This window comes from Pangasianodon hypophthalmus, chromosome 22, assembly GCF_027358585.1.
Source record: "Pangasianodon hypophthalmus isolate fPanHyp1 chromosome 22, fPanHyp1.pri, whole genome shotgun sequence".
Taxonomy (NCBI): Eukaryota; Metazoa; Chordata; class Actinopteri; order Siluriformes; family Pangasiidae; genus Pangasianodon; species Pangasianodon hypophthalmus.
This window is the reverse complement of record NC_069731.1, coordinates 19985629-20003303: the sequence shown is the minus strand read 5'-3', so window position 1 is coordinate 20003303 and position 17675 is coordinate 19985629. Positions and strand designations below refer to the sequence as shown.

Here is a 17675-nt window from a genome sequence, read left to right as displayed (position 1 = left end):
TTCTGTCTAAACATGAACGCTTTCCATCTTATTTCAGTTGTATAATGACCCATCACAAACTGTTTGACATCTAGATGCAGTTGTTTTGTTTTTTAATTTGTGAAGGACATCTCCAGGAGTGGAGTTACAGACCAAGTGCAGGGCACCATCCTCACCTTCATCACTTACATTGGATGTGGAGTTTCCACCATCTTCCTTGCCATCACCCTCCTCACCTACCTGGCCTTTGAGTGAGTCCAACAAACGCTCCATATTCTCTTCAGAAATAAAATGATGGATGAAATCATGCTTCCTTTTTTATTTACTTATCCTCTTATTCTTATTTCCTCAGCAAAATCCGCAGAGACATTCCGTCCAAGATCCTCATCCAGCTGTGTTTTGCGCTCTTCCTACTCAACATGGTCTTCCTGCTAGACTCATGGCTGGCGCTCTACACGAATGCCGTTGGCCTCTGCATCTCCACGGCCTTCTTCCTGCACTACTTCTTGCTCGCCTCCTTCACATGGATGGGTCTGGAGGCCTTGCACCTCTACCTAAGTATCGTCAAGGTCTTCAAAAACTTCATCTCGCATTACATGCTGAAGTTCTCTCTGGCGGGATGGGGTGAGTTCCTACAGAGAACCAGCAGTTGGACTTGCATTTGGACAGCGATTTGGTTTACCGATGGTGTGTTTGTTCATTTCAGGTATACCATTAATCGTTGTGATCATTGTGATTTCGGTGGACAAAAATAACTACGGCCTCGTTGCGTATGGAAAGTATACAAATGGGAGCACAGATGATTTGTAAGTTGGAGCATTATGGAAAATAAATACAACTTAATGGAGGTTGATGACATTTTTTTTAAAGCCATTATGTGCTTGTTTTTCTTTCCAGCTGCTGGCTGAAGAGCAATATAGCCTACTACGTGTCAGTGGTGGCCTACTTCTGTGTGATCTTCCTGGCCAACTTGATCATGTTTGTGGTGGTCATGGTACATCTGAGACGCATCAAACGGCAAAACCCCCAAAATAACCAATACCGCAAACGGCTCCAGGATCTACGCAGCATTGCCGGTCTGGCCATCTTACTCGGCCTCACCTGGGGATTTGCTTTTTTTGCTTGGGGTCCCGTCAACTTAGCGTTCATGTACCTCTTCACCATCTTCAACTCCTTCCAGGGTGAGAGCTATCAACATCTGGTACTTGTATGAGTAAGCATGCAACAAGCCTGACTTACTGTTTTTTTTTTCTTTTTATTTCCAAAGGTTTTTTCATCTTTGTGTTTCACTGTGCGGTAAAAGAGAATGTCCGGAGGCAGTGGCGAATCTACCTCTGCTGTGGCAGGTTCAGACTAGCAGAAAACTCAGGTATCATGTCAGACAATCACCTGCAAACCTTTCTTATCCTTGACCTACGATTCTCCAACTCTCCAATGCACTAGGAAATCATATTTTCATACATCCTATGGTGTTCTAAATCATTCATTCATTGTGTGTGCAGATTGGAGCCGGGTAGCAACTCATCACACCAAGAAGAATTCAGTCAACACAGCCAACATTTCCCAGTCCTCTTTTAACCAGAGTACTTCAAGGAACTCCTCAATGAGCAGTGACAGCTTGGGCTTATCAGCAGCCATAAATAGTCAGTTCTCCTGCAATCAAATACCAGACAAAAGCACCTTATACCACAGCGCTGTTGAATTCCTGCTTCTGAGTCTGATTAATTTTCTATAACAGCAGCTCTGACAGATTATTGCACTCGGTTCTAATACATTATCATTTCTATAGCAACAGCTCATTCACAGGGACTTGTATAGCAGATGATCTACATAAAAAGTGTATAATTTTTTATATGATGTGGTTTTCTCTAACAAGACAGTTATTTACATCTCACTTATGGAAGGAGTCTCCAGTGTTTACCTCCAGTGATAAAGCTGTAATTTTTCCTTAACATCTTCAGTTTACGCTTTGCAGTTTCTCTGTAACATGACAAGCTGTGTTTTTTAAGCTAATTAAGTTCAAGAGAGAGAAAAGAGAGAGGCAGGTGAGGGAAAGACTGTTTATAGCTGCTATAACGTAAGTGAGAACAGGAACTAGCTTGTTTCACAGACGTTCCACAACATTAGATGTAACTATAAACAGCTAAAATTACAACTTGACATTCTTTAATAAATAAAAATGGTATTCGTTGATGAATTGCTGTGGTATAAGGATGTGGTAACAGGAAAATAATCAACTGTAACTCTGCTACTCTGATGTTGATTACTTTCCTACAGCAGCATGGCATGGAGTGTTTTATTTCTGACATATTGTACAGGTTTTGTTCAGAATTCTGCATATTTTTGATATGACACATTGTTTATTTCCACATTTCAGACTCACCAGTGGATGACAGCGGGTTCGCGTCTTCGGAAGAGGCCATCAGCCATGCTCTCCAAGGATAGCTTGAATCAGCGCTCTGTACGCTGACGTGAGCGATGTGTGCCCATGGTTTAATGACGCAATCTGTGGACATAGTGAACTTTTTTGCACTACAGTCGGTGGGACGGTGGAGCAGCAGGTATCTTCAGGGACTGATTGATTCATGAATGACTCTAGGATGTTCTTCATGTACTTCAAGGATGTATTCCCATCTTGCTCCGTATTCCCAGGAGAGCTTCCCGGGATGTGCTGCAGCCCTGACCAGGATAAAATGGTTAATGAAGGATGGAATAAATGTGAAACAGAGGAACAGTTCCTGAACCTGAGCGTGTCCAGTGTGCACCCTACCACCTCATACACGTACAGATGGTGACGAAAAGGAAAAAATAGAATAATATAAAGGAGAAACATAATGAGGGTGGAGACAGGTTTACAGTTATAAGCAAATAACACTGATCCAGTGGATGTCAATTTTGGATCAAGGCTTGAAAGAGAGTTTGTTATTGGAGCATGGATGAATACAGGACCATGCATTATTATTCGTTAGTGTGAAAAACGAGCTTTGACTTTTCTTGGGGTTTCAGCTGAATATTTTGGTCCTGGTTGCAGACAGACGTTAAGAATCTACACCACGCATGGATTTTAAAAAGAACAGTGAAACTACCAGCTTGTGAGTTTTAGGATGGAAAAAAAAAACACCAGAGCAAAAATCCTTGAGGAAAGTAAATAAAATGCAAAAAAAATACTAACTAATGAAAGCATTAGTTCTACTCCATTGTATATGAAGAAACCTGAAAGTTGAAATTATGACAAATTTTCAGAAAGCAGTATTATACTCTACCTACTACTAAGTCATGAAACATAATTTATAAAAGATTTCAGAGACTGAAATACTTTGTGTGTGTTCTGTTTAATGCTTTTGTACAATAAAAAAGTGATGAATGTACAAAGAGAATGTAGTAGTCTTTAAAGATTTAAAGATACACTAATGTTTGAGGTGATGTTAATTAGTGTGTTAGCATTTTGGAAATTATTACTTATGGAAACTAAAAAAAAGTTTGTTTGTTCTATTAAATGAATAGTTAATGAGTTTGATTATTTATTGGAGGTAGTATGCCTTTAAAAATGCTATGATTACTCATATTCAATATAATTTATTGAACAAAATGGATAAACTACATAAGGTTTGGTCCTGAATTTCTTGTATTTTTATAAAATTATTCCTGCTCTAAAATGAAAAGTCTCTCTAGGACTTACGTTTATCAGGATTGCCCGTTGTTCTTAAAAGTTATTTTGACTTATAAAAGATTTAACGTGACATCTTGGGTCATTTTGTTAGAGAGCAAACAGACAGTGAAGATTTAATTTTTTTTTTTTTTTGACTACTTCTGATTTCTTGCTTTGGTTTTTTTTGTTTGTTTGTTTGTTTGTTTGTTTGTTTTGTTGTTCTGCTTCTTATTATTAGTAGTAGTTGTAGCAGTAGTATTCACATCGTTTATAAAGATTTATATTATTTATAAATGTAGTAGAGCACAAAAAGTAGAGGTCATTGTTTGGGTCAATTTCTGGTCTTTTTTTTTTTTTATTTACACCTCTTAAATAAATTTACACCTCTTAAATAAATTTACACCTCTTAAACACCTCTTATACATGCTTGATCATTTTTTGTCAATTTGTTGGAGATGTGTTTTGAATAAATCTATTAAAAATGAAAATTTTCAGATAATATTTACAAATAATATTTAACTCTCAAAGTCCTACTTCAACTAAGACCCATTGTAGACCATTTTTACTAATTATATGTATTTTTAAAACATATATTTGCTTTGATAAACAAGGACCATTTTAACTGATGTTAACTACATTAACAATCAATATTGAGGAAAATAAACTCCTTTGTCCTGAAGATGTCAGAAAAATTAAGTAATAGTGACACTGGAGACTCCTTCCATGAACTCACATGATGTCACAAGACTATTCTGACATAAACTAATCATCATGATTCACATTTGTGTGAAAGAAGCATCCTGATCAGTTTTTCTCCTGATTTCAGGTTCTGTTTGAGGATCAGGTGTAGATGCTCCAGTAGATGATGTTAAAGGTGAGGTAGGCGAGAGGAAACAGGATCCTGGAGTACGAGTCGATCATGTAGCTGTTGCTCATGAGCAGCTGGAGGTGGAAGCACAGAGGCTGTGTTTTCCGCAGTCGTGTGCCCAGTGCAGGAGGAGCCTCGGGTACGCTGGAGTTCTGCGAGGACACGGGAGGTTCCACGCCGAGGTCTGTCAGCTGAGGGAAGGTGCTGAGCTCGATATCGTTGTCATGGAAACAGCCATCGAAGGCCATGGCCTGGGAAGCGTCGAATCTGGAGAGCTACGGACAGGAAGGAAGCACCATTACAAAAATTCCTTAGGATGTGATGTTCACACCTGCAAGAAGGTTAAAGCCGACATGTGACTTTTTCACCAGCAGAGGGCGACAAAAAACATATACATCTGATCATAGACCCTTCACAAAGCCCCGCCCACTAATTATAGCCACTTCTAAATAAATCTGAAATTGACACTTTACAATTAACTGCATTAACATGTAAAGATTATAGACCTTTCATAAAGCCACACCCACTAATTGTGTTCACTCAGAAATAAATCAGTGAATGTTAGCAAAGCGTCAAGTGAAGCTTAAAGGAAGCTAATTAATATGCAACATTAAACTGCTGAATGACTGAAAGAGGAGATCTCGAACCTTTCCCTTCTTCATCTTCTTCATTTCTTCCACAGTGGTGAAGTAGTTAACAGCAGCGTACTCGATGACCGACAGGAAGACAAACAGGAAGCTGACCCACAGGTAGATATCCACCGCTTTTACATAGGACACCTGGGGCATGGATGCCGACACGCCCGTGATGATGGTCGACATGGTCAAGACGGTGGTGATTCCTGGATTGGACCAAAAAAAAAAAGGACTTGTGAAAGTCCAGTTCTATAAAATTCTTTATGGACAAAGGTTGAGCAACTAACGACTGAATGACGACAACGGTAACCTTTTTAATGCTTAAGCATCTGTGATTCATTTATGGCTATAAATAAAAAAGCTATAAATTTTAATTAGTTTAGTTCCCCAGTGGTGCTTCATTTTATTACTTTTAACTAGAGCCATGCAGTCTGAGCAGATGAGACGTTTGTTTTAAATTTTAAAAATCACACTTTTCAGTCCATTTATCTTTAAACATTTTGTTCTTTTCAACTTTTTTAACAAGAGATATCTTTACTTCACTAATCACACCAGAGAGGTTCAATAAAAAAAAAATCTATGAATGTCTATGAAAATCCTTTCCATGATGAGTTGCCTTTAGCTAAATAATTTGCATAAATGCATGTGATTGGCTGCAACAGAATATCTGCTATAAAAGCCAATTTTTTTTCTATACATTTATCGGTTCTGTTGCAGTATCTGTCCAAGCACATGGGTCAGTTTGCTGGAACTATTAGTATTTATGAGTTCAGGTAAAGTAGCAGCATTGGGTTTAGTGTAGGCCTCAGAGCAATCAAAGTGAGAGTCCAAACACAACTGTGTGTGTGTGTGTGTGTGTGTGTGTGTGTGTGTGTGTGTGTGTGTGTGTGTGGTACCGAGTGAGACGCGAGCAGGCACCGCCCGTCTGTCGATCCAAAAGGACACCCAGGAGAGCACGACCATTAACATTGTCGGAAAGTAGGTCTGCAGCATGAAGAAGAAAATGTGTCTCCTGAGGATGAAGTTGATGTAGAGTCTGTTGTACCAGCCTGAGAGGAAACGGAGACAAAGCTGGCTGTTACTCAGGACTTTCAATAAAGGAAATATGAGCAGTCCCGAAAGGAAGTTAAGAAAAAACACAAACAGTACCGGTACTGCTGTAGAAAGCCAGGCCATTGGAAGGGTTAAACTCTTCTATAAAGAACTGCGAGAGAACAATCTCATCGGTTCTTAGAGAGTCGTTTCCGTTCTTCCAGTACAGCATGAGGTCGTTTTCATTATAAGCATCTGCATGATAACAAATGAGGTTTTATTAGAATAAAGTAGAACCTGTAATTAGAACTTACCAAGAAATTACCAAAGGGCTATTTTGGTGTGAATTTTGGAGAAAAGTATTTGAATATGAATTTTAGATATATTAATTACACACACATCACATTAAATCAAATTCTTCTGGTGTGTTTAATAAAATTACATTTTTTTTGCCAATGTTAGTTCTTTGTTTTGAACTTTTTAGAGGTAAGATTTGCCTTTAAAAAACATAACTCAGAATACAAATTTGAAAAATTCAAATCGATTTTTTGTAAATGATGCCAAAGGTGAAGTGTCCGGGATTCCCAGGGAAAAGTAGACACTCTGAGCTCTAATTAAATAGCAAGTAAATTCAGTATAATTCAAATAATAGTATAATTTCAATTATCCACAAAATCCATATTCAAATACTTTTGTCGGCTTCCAAGCAAGAAAACCAATCGCCAAAAAGCGGGATGCCGATCCTATCCTTACATTTTCCCTACAGCTTGATTAGTTTTCTACATATTCAGTATTATTCAGTATTATTAACATTATATAATATTAAAGTCATTAAAGTCAGACTGTATCTGTCGTTTATGCCAAGTTCATTAATAACAGAAGTCTAAAGGCAGATGCTGAACTCCATCAGTTTAAGGTGTTTTTATATAAATGAAGCTTTAAATCTGTCAAACTGGTCTTTTCACAGATGGAACTACTTTTTTAAAGGAAAGAAGTTGTGGTGTTGTGTGACTCTGATGGCGTTTGGATGCTACAGAACCTTCAGGAATGTGTGGAGTAACCGGAGCTACGTTTTACTACATCTCTCCGGCGTTGGAAACTTGGAAATGTCCATAAGAACGGTTTTAAAATTCTCTCTCATGTGTATCTCATCTGAAGATCGTCACTGTTGTAGTTTTTAAAATAGACACATATTAAAATGTTTATTGAAAAAATTCAACATCTGCCCTTATAAGTGAGTTTTCCGTAAACACGTTTTCTGTTCCTTTCTTTTCTCAGTGTTGAAATTTTCATCTGTGGTTAGAAATGAGGTTAAAAATTCTGGACTAGTGCTTTATTTAACACAGCATACATGGTAGATGTTTCATCAAGATTATTCTGTTGATTATAGCATTAAAATGGTGTTTGATTTTAATTATGACGAAGGCAAACACTCACAGCTCTCCAGCTCCAGAGAACAGTTCTGAGTGTCCAGAGGAAAACTGCTGAAGTCCATGGAGCACTGAGCCGTCACTGTTATCCTGCACCAGGAGATAAATTCAGTTTTTAAAATCAAATCTTTCAGATCAGCACCCTGCTTTCCTCCAACAGCTAACACAAAACATTTCACACAGCAGGAACATTAACACTATAAATGTGGCACTTCATGTGGTGCCAAAGGTACGATGTAGTACTTTATACCTCACAAAATTCTGCGTCACAAAGTTAATTCTGCAAAACCAAATTCATTTTGTGTCTGACAGGATCGATTTCGTTACAGTAAATGAATTTACAAAATGAATTTTGTGCCACAAGATCCATTTTGTGAAACATGAAATTAATTGTCCAAATGTCCAAATTCATGCTGTGAGTGAAGAAATTTATTTGAAGGAGCAAAATGTGTAAAAAAAAAAAGCATGTCGTAGCATTAAATGACTTCAGAGTTGCATTTGGTGCATTCGTGAAACTGTTATCGCCGAAATTGTAATTGTTATATTTACCCTTTTACCCATTAAATTCATCAGTTCATTTTAATTAGGCACATTACATTAATTAAAATATAAATAAATTACACTCTAGCTTCACATTTTCATATCCTTTATCACGAAAAGAGAGGACTCAGAGAATTCATTCTGTGCATGAAAACGTCTCCCAAACACAAGAGGTCACCTGACGCTATAAAGAACGTTGCCGTCTGGGTAAACCCTCAGCATGATGTTCTCCATGGTGGTGTCATGAATGAACGAGCGCTTTGAGTGGACAAAGAAGACATCAGGCACCCAGATCTTCTTCACCAGCCGGGCGTCGAACGTGCGGCTCAGGTTGTTAAGAGAGGGAAAAGCCAGACGCTCGTCTTTCCAGTAGTGCCTCAGGTAGAGAGTCATGGTGAAGTCCTGAAGAACAAACAGGAACCATACTCACACCAGCATTCAGATCCAGAGTCACGGATCCAGATGTTCGATAAAACGATGACGTGTTTACCATGTTGACCTCTGAGATGCTGTCTAAACTCTCCACCTGTACGTCGATGCCCACGGGAATGGCAGAGCCTGGAGAAAACAAAACAAAGCAGGTGTGGAAGACTAAAGAGCGAGAGAGTGTGAATAAGGCTGCGCTTTCTCCACCTGCACAGAACGTGTGAAACTCGCTGTCCGTGAAATAGGAGAAGCAGAAGTATTGTTTCGAGGGTCTTTGTATGAGAGGCTACAATGTGATGTCTGACATGTTGAAATACACACCTAAATGTAGGCTAAAGGTCAAAACGCTAGGTTTCTGATACAGTTGTGACAGGCTTGTTTAAAAAGATTTTCATTTACGACTTTTACGACTTTGGTTTTAAAGCTCTAGAGTGAAATCGGTGAAACCTTACTGCAGCCAGACTTAATACGCAATATCAGTATTTATTTCATCAGATTTTAGGAGAAGCTTCTAGTCATCTAATTACATTTGTGTATGTGTGTGTGTGTGTGTGTGTGTGTGTGTGTGTGTGTGGCAGCGCTGAAGCAGTGTTACTATTATCACCCTGAAACTGATTCCTTTCCTATAACAGCAAATTCATGAGTGTTTTATTCCTCTTGTACCACAATTTGCCAGTGACTACAATGTTTTGTTTATTAAAGCACAACACATCGTACTTTTTTTGTCTGTTTATAGTTACATTTAATATTGTGGAACCTGTGAGAAATAAGTAAAGTTCTCACTTACGTTATAGCAGCTATAAATGTTTGTTCCCTCTCCAGCCTCTCTTTTTTTCTTTACAGCTTTACCTCAGACTGTTACATAGCACTGGCACTGGAGACTCCTTCCATAAATAAGGAGTTAAATAAAGCTCTCTTTACAGAAAACTTCATATCAATGATTACACACGTTTTTAATCCCTTTATGTGGAGCATTCACTGTACACGACCCTGTGAACGAGCTGTTACTATAGCAACGATAACATATTAGAAAAAGCGCATTCATATAAACCTGTGAGAAAGAATTAATCAACGCCTTCGGACCAATCAGAATCCAGAAATCAGCAGCACTTTGATATAAAGGGAGAATAATAGTGGGTCTAATACTGAACTTTGTGGGACACCATATTGCACTTTACGTGACTTTTACTTTAAGTCTGTGTATTAAATTGATTTTTAAAAAAATAGATTTTGGCTAAATGTAAGAATAAAAAGAAGTCAAGAAATCATGTTTCCCTCATCTACAACTAAAACTGTTTCTATGTTTAAGGGATTAAAATCAAAATAGTAAAAATATATTTATTTTTTTATAGATGACGCAGTAACACTGTCAGAATAATCATTCCAAAACAAGAAAAAAAGCTAAATTTCTTAATAAACATGTCTCTTACCACAACTTCTTCTCCTTTTACACATTTTACACGTTCTTTACAAGACTCTTGTATACAACTATAACAGCTCACACATGTCTAGACACTAATCGTACAGTGTAGTGGTCCACAGAGCTAAAGGCAGCTGTGCTGCTCAAGACGTTCACATCTGGTACCGGTTAAAGACGGAGACGGTTTGTGGTTTGAGGTTGTGGTGATGGTGGGAAGTGCGTATTTGTGGACCTGGCAGCGAGAAGGCGTGTCAGTGGGAGAACAAGTAAAGCTTGAGTTGTAAACTTCTAAAGGTTTTTAATCAGCTCCTCAGCAGACAGCTCTGTTTTCAATTAGAGCCGTGTAAGTGTGCTGGTTTGTGGAGCCTGGTGGTGAGGTGTCTGAAGAACACGAGCCTGAAACTTCAAACACACAGCGGGGAAGATGAAAAGCACTGGAGCTCTGATTTACACAACAGGATCATGACAGCTTTGGGGAAAATCCTTCAGCTCACCGGATGGGGAAAAAATGTGAGGGAAAAAATGTAGAGGGAGTTTCTTATTATTATATTACAGGTGAGTGCAAAAGTTTGTGCGCCCTAAGGACAAAATAAAGAATACAAAGAAATTTAATGTGTTGGGTTTCACTTTCACAACCATGATCGTTGATAAATATTTCCTTTTCTATTGTTTTCAACTCTTTCCTTTGGTTCAGTTTTTGTCGTATTGTTGTCTTGTTACGTGATACATTTGGTAAGAAATAAAACACAACGGGAGTTACTGTTAACACCATGAAGTTGAATCGTATAACAGCAGATCCCAGAGTGTTTTATTAATCATATAGCACAGAAATTTATCAATGATTACAATTTTTATTTATTAAAGAATACCACAACATATTTTTTGTCAGTTTATTTTTCTGCTAAATGTTGTGGAACATCCATGAAACAAGTTCTCACTTCAGTTATAGCAGCTATAAACAGACGTTCCCTCACCAGCCTCTCTTTATTCTCTCTTGTGAAGTTAATAAGATAAAATAAACACATGACCAAGAAACCTCAAAGTGTAAACTCCTCTGTCCTGAAGATTTCAGAAAACTTAGTTAGACTTTACCTGTTACAAAGGGCTGACACTGGAGACTCCTTCCATAAATATTAATCATCTAATAAACATCTCCTTACAGAAAACTTCCCCATATCAACAGTAATACATTTTTATTTGTTAAATGTCAACAAGTTTATCTTTTTATTGTTTTTTACTAAGTTTTATGTGGATCGTCTGCTATTGAACACCTTCTGACCAATCAGATTTGTCCGATTTAAATGTCATAACATCCTCATATTCACTTGGAATAAAGGGTTCCTCAGTGGTTCTTTGAATATTTGAGAGTTCTTCACGTCTCAGAGCTCTTTCTAACTGAGACACACTCTGTTATAGGGTTCTAAATAGAACGTTTATGGAGAAACAAACCGAAGGGAGTGGAGATGTGCTGGAAATTGTGTTTCTACTCCTTTTACTTCTTCTCTAACCTGAAATTAAATGGTTCTTTTTTTTCTCTGCTGCTCCTGCTTTAACAAACCTGAACCATAATCCAGATTAACACCCATGAACGTACATCTGTGACTCAGGTATCTGTTGTCTGAATTGTGTGGCACAGAATCTGGGTCAGCTCTAAATTTAGGACATTTGGGTTATAACGTTTGGCTTTTGACCAGTTTTTTGTGTTGCTTGTGAAATGAAAAGCATGATGATGGAAATCGGAGACAATCAGTGAAGTCTCAGAGGAGTTCTTGTCGTGGATTCTGACCTCCGAATCCCGGTCGCATGGCAAAGTCGTGTTCCTCGATCCTCAGCAGCTGCTCGGTTTTGATCAGGAGCGACTTGGTGCTGTCCTGCTTTTTTAGCCTGTAGTCAATCCGGCTAGGTGTGAGAGAGAAAAAAGGGGTCAGGGATTAAAGCGATGAAACGTAATCCACCTAAACACAAGCTGGAATTATTCTTACTGAAGTTGTACAGAGTAAAGTAACTACACTTTATTACTACATTTAATGATCATTCTACTGAATTTGTAAATTTACTTCTTATATTTTTCATTTAGACTTTACAAATTAATACTGTACAACACAGCGCTGCTGAATTCTGGATTGTGATTGGTCAGAAGGTGTTGATTAATTCTCTATAACAGCAGCTCTGACAGTAATGCGGCTGCAGATCACAGGTTTATATTAATATTAATCCAATACATTATCGTTTCTATAGTAACAGCTCGTTCACTGGGACTTGGTTAAATGTTTAAAAAATGTGTGTGAGCGTTGATACGTCTAAGTTTTCTGAAAGGAGACGTTTATGTCTTTATCATTTCTGGAAGGAGTCTCCAGTGTCAGCGCTTTGTAACAGTCAGAGGTAAAGCTGTAACTTTTCCGACGTCTTCAGGACAGAGGAGTTTACGCTCCTTTGCGGTTTCTCTGTAACATGAAAAGCTGCATTTTTAAAATGAGGTAAAAATGAGGCTGGTGAGGGAACGACTCTGTTACATTTATAGCACTCAGTTGTGTTTGCATACCAAGTATTATGATCTGGATCTCGAGAAATGAAGGAGCTTCCATTTAGGGCTGTGTTTATCAGGTTGCGTAAGTGAACAGGATTCTCTCCGAGCGACAGATAAAGCCGGGCCGTTACCAGGAGGTAAAGCAGCTGCTGCAAAACAAACACTAAAATAAGCGTTGCTGTGATACGAGCCCTAAAGTCATCTTTCCCTCAGTGTGCTGCAGAGCGAGCAGGACATTTACAGCCGTGCTGCTTTCAGAGAAGAAACACTGAAGAACGTTGAAGTTTCATGTCTCTGTGCACGACAATGTGTAGATTATTCGTTTTATTTTTCTAGTTATCATGGCATAATTCACTGACACACGCATAATATTTTTTGCTCTTTTGTTTATTTTCCTGTTTTCTTCTGTTTTTTTTCTCTCCTTTTTACTTTTTTCTTTTTATTCTTTCACTTCCTTTTCTTACCTGGTCTATTGGTCTATCTTCTCTCATTGTTTTCTTTTCTTTTTTATTTTTCACCTCTTCCTTTTCTTTCCTTCTTTTTTCTCTCCTTTTAGAATTCTTCAGTTGTTTTTATTGTTCACTTTCTATTTTTTCTTTCCTTCTTTTTTCTCTTCTCTCTCTTTAGAAGGAATAAAACTCTGTGTGTTGTTCTATTATAGGAAAATAATCAACAGTGGGGTGATGTGATGAAGTATAGTTAATGTTAACACCCTGATCATTTTCCTAAAACAGCACATCCCCAAGTGTTTTATTCCTCTCATACCACAGCAATTTACTAACAAATCACTTTTTACTTTTTATCGATTTATAGTTACTTTTAATGTTGTTCCTGTTATAAGACAGACATGCACACATGGTAAATAAATGTCTCTTATAGATTTTTTTAAGTAATAGAAACAATAATGTATTAGAACGAGTTGCACTACTGTCAGAGCTGCTGTTATAGAAAACTAATCAACACCTTCTGACCAATCACAATCCAGCGCTGTGGGATAACGTGTTTTAATGGTGTTTATGTTGGAGGTTTTAGTGCATTTTCGAGTGCAACAAAAAAGAAAAAAAAACTAAAAAATGGTTTGAGGAGCCAAAAACACTAAATAAAATGTTACCGAGTCGCATTTTTTGGATTCCATAATCATCTGGATCTCTAATTAACACACATGTCAGTGATTCTAAGGCATTTTAAGTCTGTGTGTTTTTTAATGTTCCTTTGCGCCGCCATGTAAAGTGCAGATTAAAAGCAGAAGGTTTTAGGCTCCCCTCCTCGTCTGAGGGCTAATTAGCAGGGACGAGGATCAGAAACCGTCACTGCATAAAGCCGAGATCGAAACCACGAAGGAAATAACATTTTAACCGACCATCAACACCCCCTTCCTTAACTGACTTGAGTTGCTTTAGTAAAGTAGATAAATAAATAAATGAAACCTCTGTAATTACTCACAATTTCATGATTTCAGAGCAAAGACTAGAATAGAGTGAGAAGAAAAACACAAGGAGATTTACATATAAAATAAAAGAAGCAGTTTTGTCCCCAGATCTCCCCAGATTTACCCCAGGTGTTTGTTCTTGGCGTGTTCTCCCAGGTACACGTCCTTGTTCTTCCTGCGGTTTGGGTGGCGGTGGTTAAGCAGCGTGACGGGCCACAAGCAGGCCAAACACAGCACCCTCAGGCTCAACAGAATCAACCTCATGCTCAAGCCGAAGTCTGGACCTTCTCCTTTTCTTCAGAACCTTCAGGTCGTGTCACCGTCTTCCAGAGACGCTCGGGAAGGTCAGCGTGGTTCTGGTGCCCCGTCTCGGCCATCACCTGACCCCAAAAAAACTAGTTTAATCTAGTTTCATCTAGAGAGATGCAGAAATGTCGATGCAAAAAGATCAGTGAGAAAGCCGATCAGCATGCGTGACTCGTCTTTTCAGACTGAATCTGAGCTTCTCGACATCTGTCGTCTCGGAGCTTCCGGCAGGTCTGTGGCTCGCTCTGTGGTTCACTCTGGAAGATCACACTCCGGACACTCACACTCCAGACACTCACACTCCCAACGATCACACTCCGGACGCTCACACTCCGGACACTCACACTCCAGATGATCACACTCCAGATGCTCACACTCCAGATGATCACACTCCAGATGCTCACACTCCAGATGATCACACTCCAGACACTCACACTCCGGACGCTCACTCTCCGGACGCTCACACTTCGGACACTCGTACTCCGGATGCTCGCACTCCCAACGATCACACTCCGGACACTCACACACCAGATGATCACACTCCAGATGATCACACTCCGGACACTCACACTCCAGATGATCACACTCCAGATGATCACACTCCGGACGCTCACACTCCAGATGATCACACTCCAGATGCTCACACTCCCAACGATCACACTCTGGACACTCACACTCCAGATGATCACACTCCGGACGCTCACACTCCGGACACTCACACTCCAGACGCTCACACTCCGGACACTCGCATGACTCACAACAATACGATTTCATTCTCACAGTAATGAAAGATTGGAATTAATTCCATCCTGAAATCCTCTTATGTCGGGCCACTGAAATCTTTCTGTAACCTACAAACAGCCCAGGGACCACACACACACACACACACATACACACACGCACACACACACGCACACAGAAACACACACACACACACAGTGCTGCCTCTAATCAGGATTTTCATAGAACAGGACCAAATGTGTGTTAGTTCAGTTTAGGGACAGTGAATACTGTGTACCACATACGTGCACACACACACACACACACACACACACACACACACACACACACACACACACACACCATAAAGAAATAAAGAAAATAAAGAAAATGAAGCAGATGAAGCAGAGTTACTGTTAACACCCTGGAGTTGATTATTTTCCCATAACCGCATGTCTCTAAGTGTTTTATTCCTCTTACACCACAGCAATTTACCAGCAATTTTTCTTTTTTCTAATCTTCCTTTTCTTTCTTTTTTCCTCTTTTCTCTTCTTTCTCATTTGTGCAGTTTTTCTTCTTCTTAATTTTTCCTTTCTCTTCCCTTTCTTTCATTCTTTTTTCTCTTTTTTCCTTAATTTTTAATAAAAAAAAATGTTCTTTTTAAAAGGTTTCTTACTTCGCTTTTTTCTTTTCCTCTCTTGAATCTTGAGTAAATTTCAGCTTTTTTTCATTTCTTGTGCCAAAATTCATGAACTCTATTCTATTAACAAGCTGTAAAAATGTTTGTAAACCTCGTACATCATCACACTCACACATTTCCTATTAGTTTGAAGGGGTTATGAATTTTCCGTATAAAACTTATAAATATTTTTATTTAAACTTTTAATCTAAAAATATCTTAGTTTATTAAATAATGATTACCAGAGGATTTAGTCAGGTTTATAAAACTGTAAACTTGTAAATATGTGCAGAAGTTTTGGCACTCACATTCACAAAGACACACAAAGAAGAAAGACACACAAAGAAGAGCAGAACGAGGCTTTAGTTCGGGTTGGAAGCGAAAAAGCAATGAGTAGGTGGTGATGTAATCCTGCCCTTTGACCTTTAACCCCGTGTTCAGCTCAGAAAAGATGATTTAGACTTTACAGATGTGAAGCAAGTTATAACAGATTACACATCTGGCACACTTCATGGAGTGTACATTATGAGTACACGGTTTCTTCATAATTACATCATCTCTGTGTATTTTTCATTTTTCTCCGTTTGTTCTTTCCTGTCAAACTGCGTTTTAGTTTGGATTTGGTAAAGTGCATATGTTCCTTCCTGTTCTTCTCTCTTTTTTCTGTTTACTATCCGTATTTTCTCTTTCTTTTTAAATTTTCATCTTTCCCTTTGTCTTATTTTCTCATTTTTTCTCCTTTTCTCTTTTCATTTTCATACTTCCTCTCCCTTTTCATTCCTTCTTTTCTCTTTTCTTATTTATTCATCGTCCTTTTTAATCTTTTCTATGTTCCTTTTCTTGTCCCCTTTTTCTTTTTACCTCCTTTTGTATTTCTATTTTTTGTTTTTCTTCTGATCTTTTTTCTTTATTTTCTTTTCTTCTTTTTTCTCTCGTTTATTATTTTTTCACTTTTCCCATTCTCTTTCTATTCTTTCCCTCTTTGTCTCTTTTCTCTCCTTTTTATTTATTTATTGGTTTCTTTTTTTCTTTTTCATTTTTTAATTTCTTAATTTTTTTCTTTTACATTTCTTCTCTTACTTTTCCTTCCTTCTTTTTCTCTTTTTAGTTAAATTTACATTTTTCCTTTCTTTTTCCATTCCTTTTCTTTTTTTTTTCTCTCTTCTGCTCTTTAATGGTCTGTAAAAATATAACTGTATATATTTTTAACAAAATCTTTACTGTCCTCTGAGGATGACGGTGAAGAAGATGGTGGTGGGTTAAAAAGAAAGAAAGAAAGAAAGAAAGAAAGAAAGCATGTGAACAGCATAGGTGACTTACATAGGTGAACTTATCAGTTTTCAGTGACACTGTTTCCATCCCCGGAAGAAAGGATGCAGTGCGAGCGAGAGAGAATGATGGAGAGATATAAAAACAGTATGTGGTCTAATCTGGTGGATTACAGCCCGATGATCTGATGACACACACTCTGCATGTCACGGGCGCAACCAATCACATCACGGCATGTGTGTTCTCCTCACCACGTCACCTGAGATTAGAGATTCATTTTCTCTCCTCGAGTACAGGTTGTATGGTTGTCATGTGCTGTAACCGGTTCTCATTGTCCTGGTTAAGAAATCCAACAATCCCGTGTGGTTTCCAAGCTAATTTCTGAGCGTATGTGTGATCACCACGAACAATTACAACCTCAACGTTTCCCTAAACTGAGAAAAGATCCGAACGCCTGTTTACTACAAACTCACTTAATACGGATGTCTAAGGGCAACTCTCAAAGTGAAATGTCTAAAATAAAATGCAAATTCAAACCTCCAGCTTTTCACACGAGAATGATGTGAGAGAAAATCTCACCAGAACTGTTTATGTAACATTTATGGAAGGAGTCTCCAGTTTCAGAGGTAAAGCTGTAACTTTAAGTTTTCCGACATCTTCAGGACAGATGAGTTTACACTTTTTTATGGTTTCTCGGTAACACGACAATGCGATTATTTTTTGTCTTATTATCATCAGGAGAGAGAAAAAATAGAGGCTGGTGAAA

General features: G+C 38.3%; 3 protein-coding genes across 3 annotated transcripts in view; 1 reads left to right on the top strand and 2 right to left on the bottom strand.

Annotated features, from left to right (window-relative positions):
- Positions 1-4040, top strand: part of adgrg2a (adhesion G protein-coupled receptor G2a) — a 34725-nt gene extending 30685 nt beyond the window's left edge. The window contains exons 20-26 of the mRNA XM_053228143.1: positions 106-230; positions 332-603; positions 686-785; positions 877-1160; positions 1247-1348; positions 1482-1622; positions 2357-4040. Of these exons, the coding sequence (XP_053084118.1) occupies positions 106-230; positions 332-603; positions 686-785; positions 877-1160; positions 1247-1348; positions 1482-1622; positions 2357-2424 (1092 nt within the window). The 3' untranslated portion in view covers positions 2425-4040. The remainder of the gene's footprint in view (positions 1-105; positions 231-331; positions 604-685; positions 786-876; positions 1161-1246; positions 1349-1481; positions 1623-2356) is intronic.
- A 107-nt stretch (positions 4041-4147) lies between these two features.
- On the bottom strand, positions 4148-14467 carry LOC113541258 (gamma-aminobutyric acid receptor subunit rho-3). Its single transcript, XM_026938138.3, has 9 exons — positions 14060-14467; positions 11766-11878; positions 8624-8691; positions 8312-8535; positions 7601-7683; positions 6281-6418; positions 6028-6180; positions 5144-5337; positions 4148-4771 (listed from the first exon to the last, which is right to left on the bottom strand). The coding sequence occupies exons 1-9, from the start codon at positions 14197-14199 to the stop codon at positions 4469-4471; spliced, it is 1416 nt and encodes a 471-aa protein (XP_026793939.1). The 5' UTR covers positions 14200-14467; the 3' UTR covers positions 4148-4468.
- Positions 14468-14493: 26 nt separating this feature from the next.
- Positions 14494-15015, bottom strand: LOC128317194 (putative keratin-associated protein 4-16). Its single transcript, XM_053227838.1, has one exon. It carries the CDS (start codon positions 15013-15015, stop codon positions 14494-14496), a length of 522 nt encoding a protein of 173 aa, XP_053083813.1.
- Positions 15016-17675: the final 2660 nt, after the last annotated feature.

What these genes read in the sequence shown, in the direction of transcription:
- LOC128317194 (XM_053227838.1), bottom strand. Translation starts at nt 15,015, where the DNA reads ATGAAATCGTATTGTTGTGAGTCATGCGAGTGTCCGGAGTGTGAGCGT.
- LOC113541258 (XM_026938138.3), bottom strand. Translation starts at nt 14,199, where the DNA reads ATGAGGTTGATTCTGTTGAGCCTGAGGGTGCTGTGTTTGGCCTGCTTG. An exon ending in CATGCGACCGGGATTCGGAG is followed by an intron (nt 8,692 to 11,765) that starts GTCAGAATCCAC and finishes TGTTTTCTCCAG; the next exon opens with GCTCTGCCATTCCCGTGGGC. An exon ending in AGAAGATGAAGAAGGGAAAG is followed by an intron (nt 4,772 to 5,143) that starts GTTCGAGATCTC and finishes TCCTGTCCGTAG; the next exon opens with CTCTCCAGATTCGACGCTTC.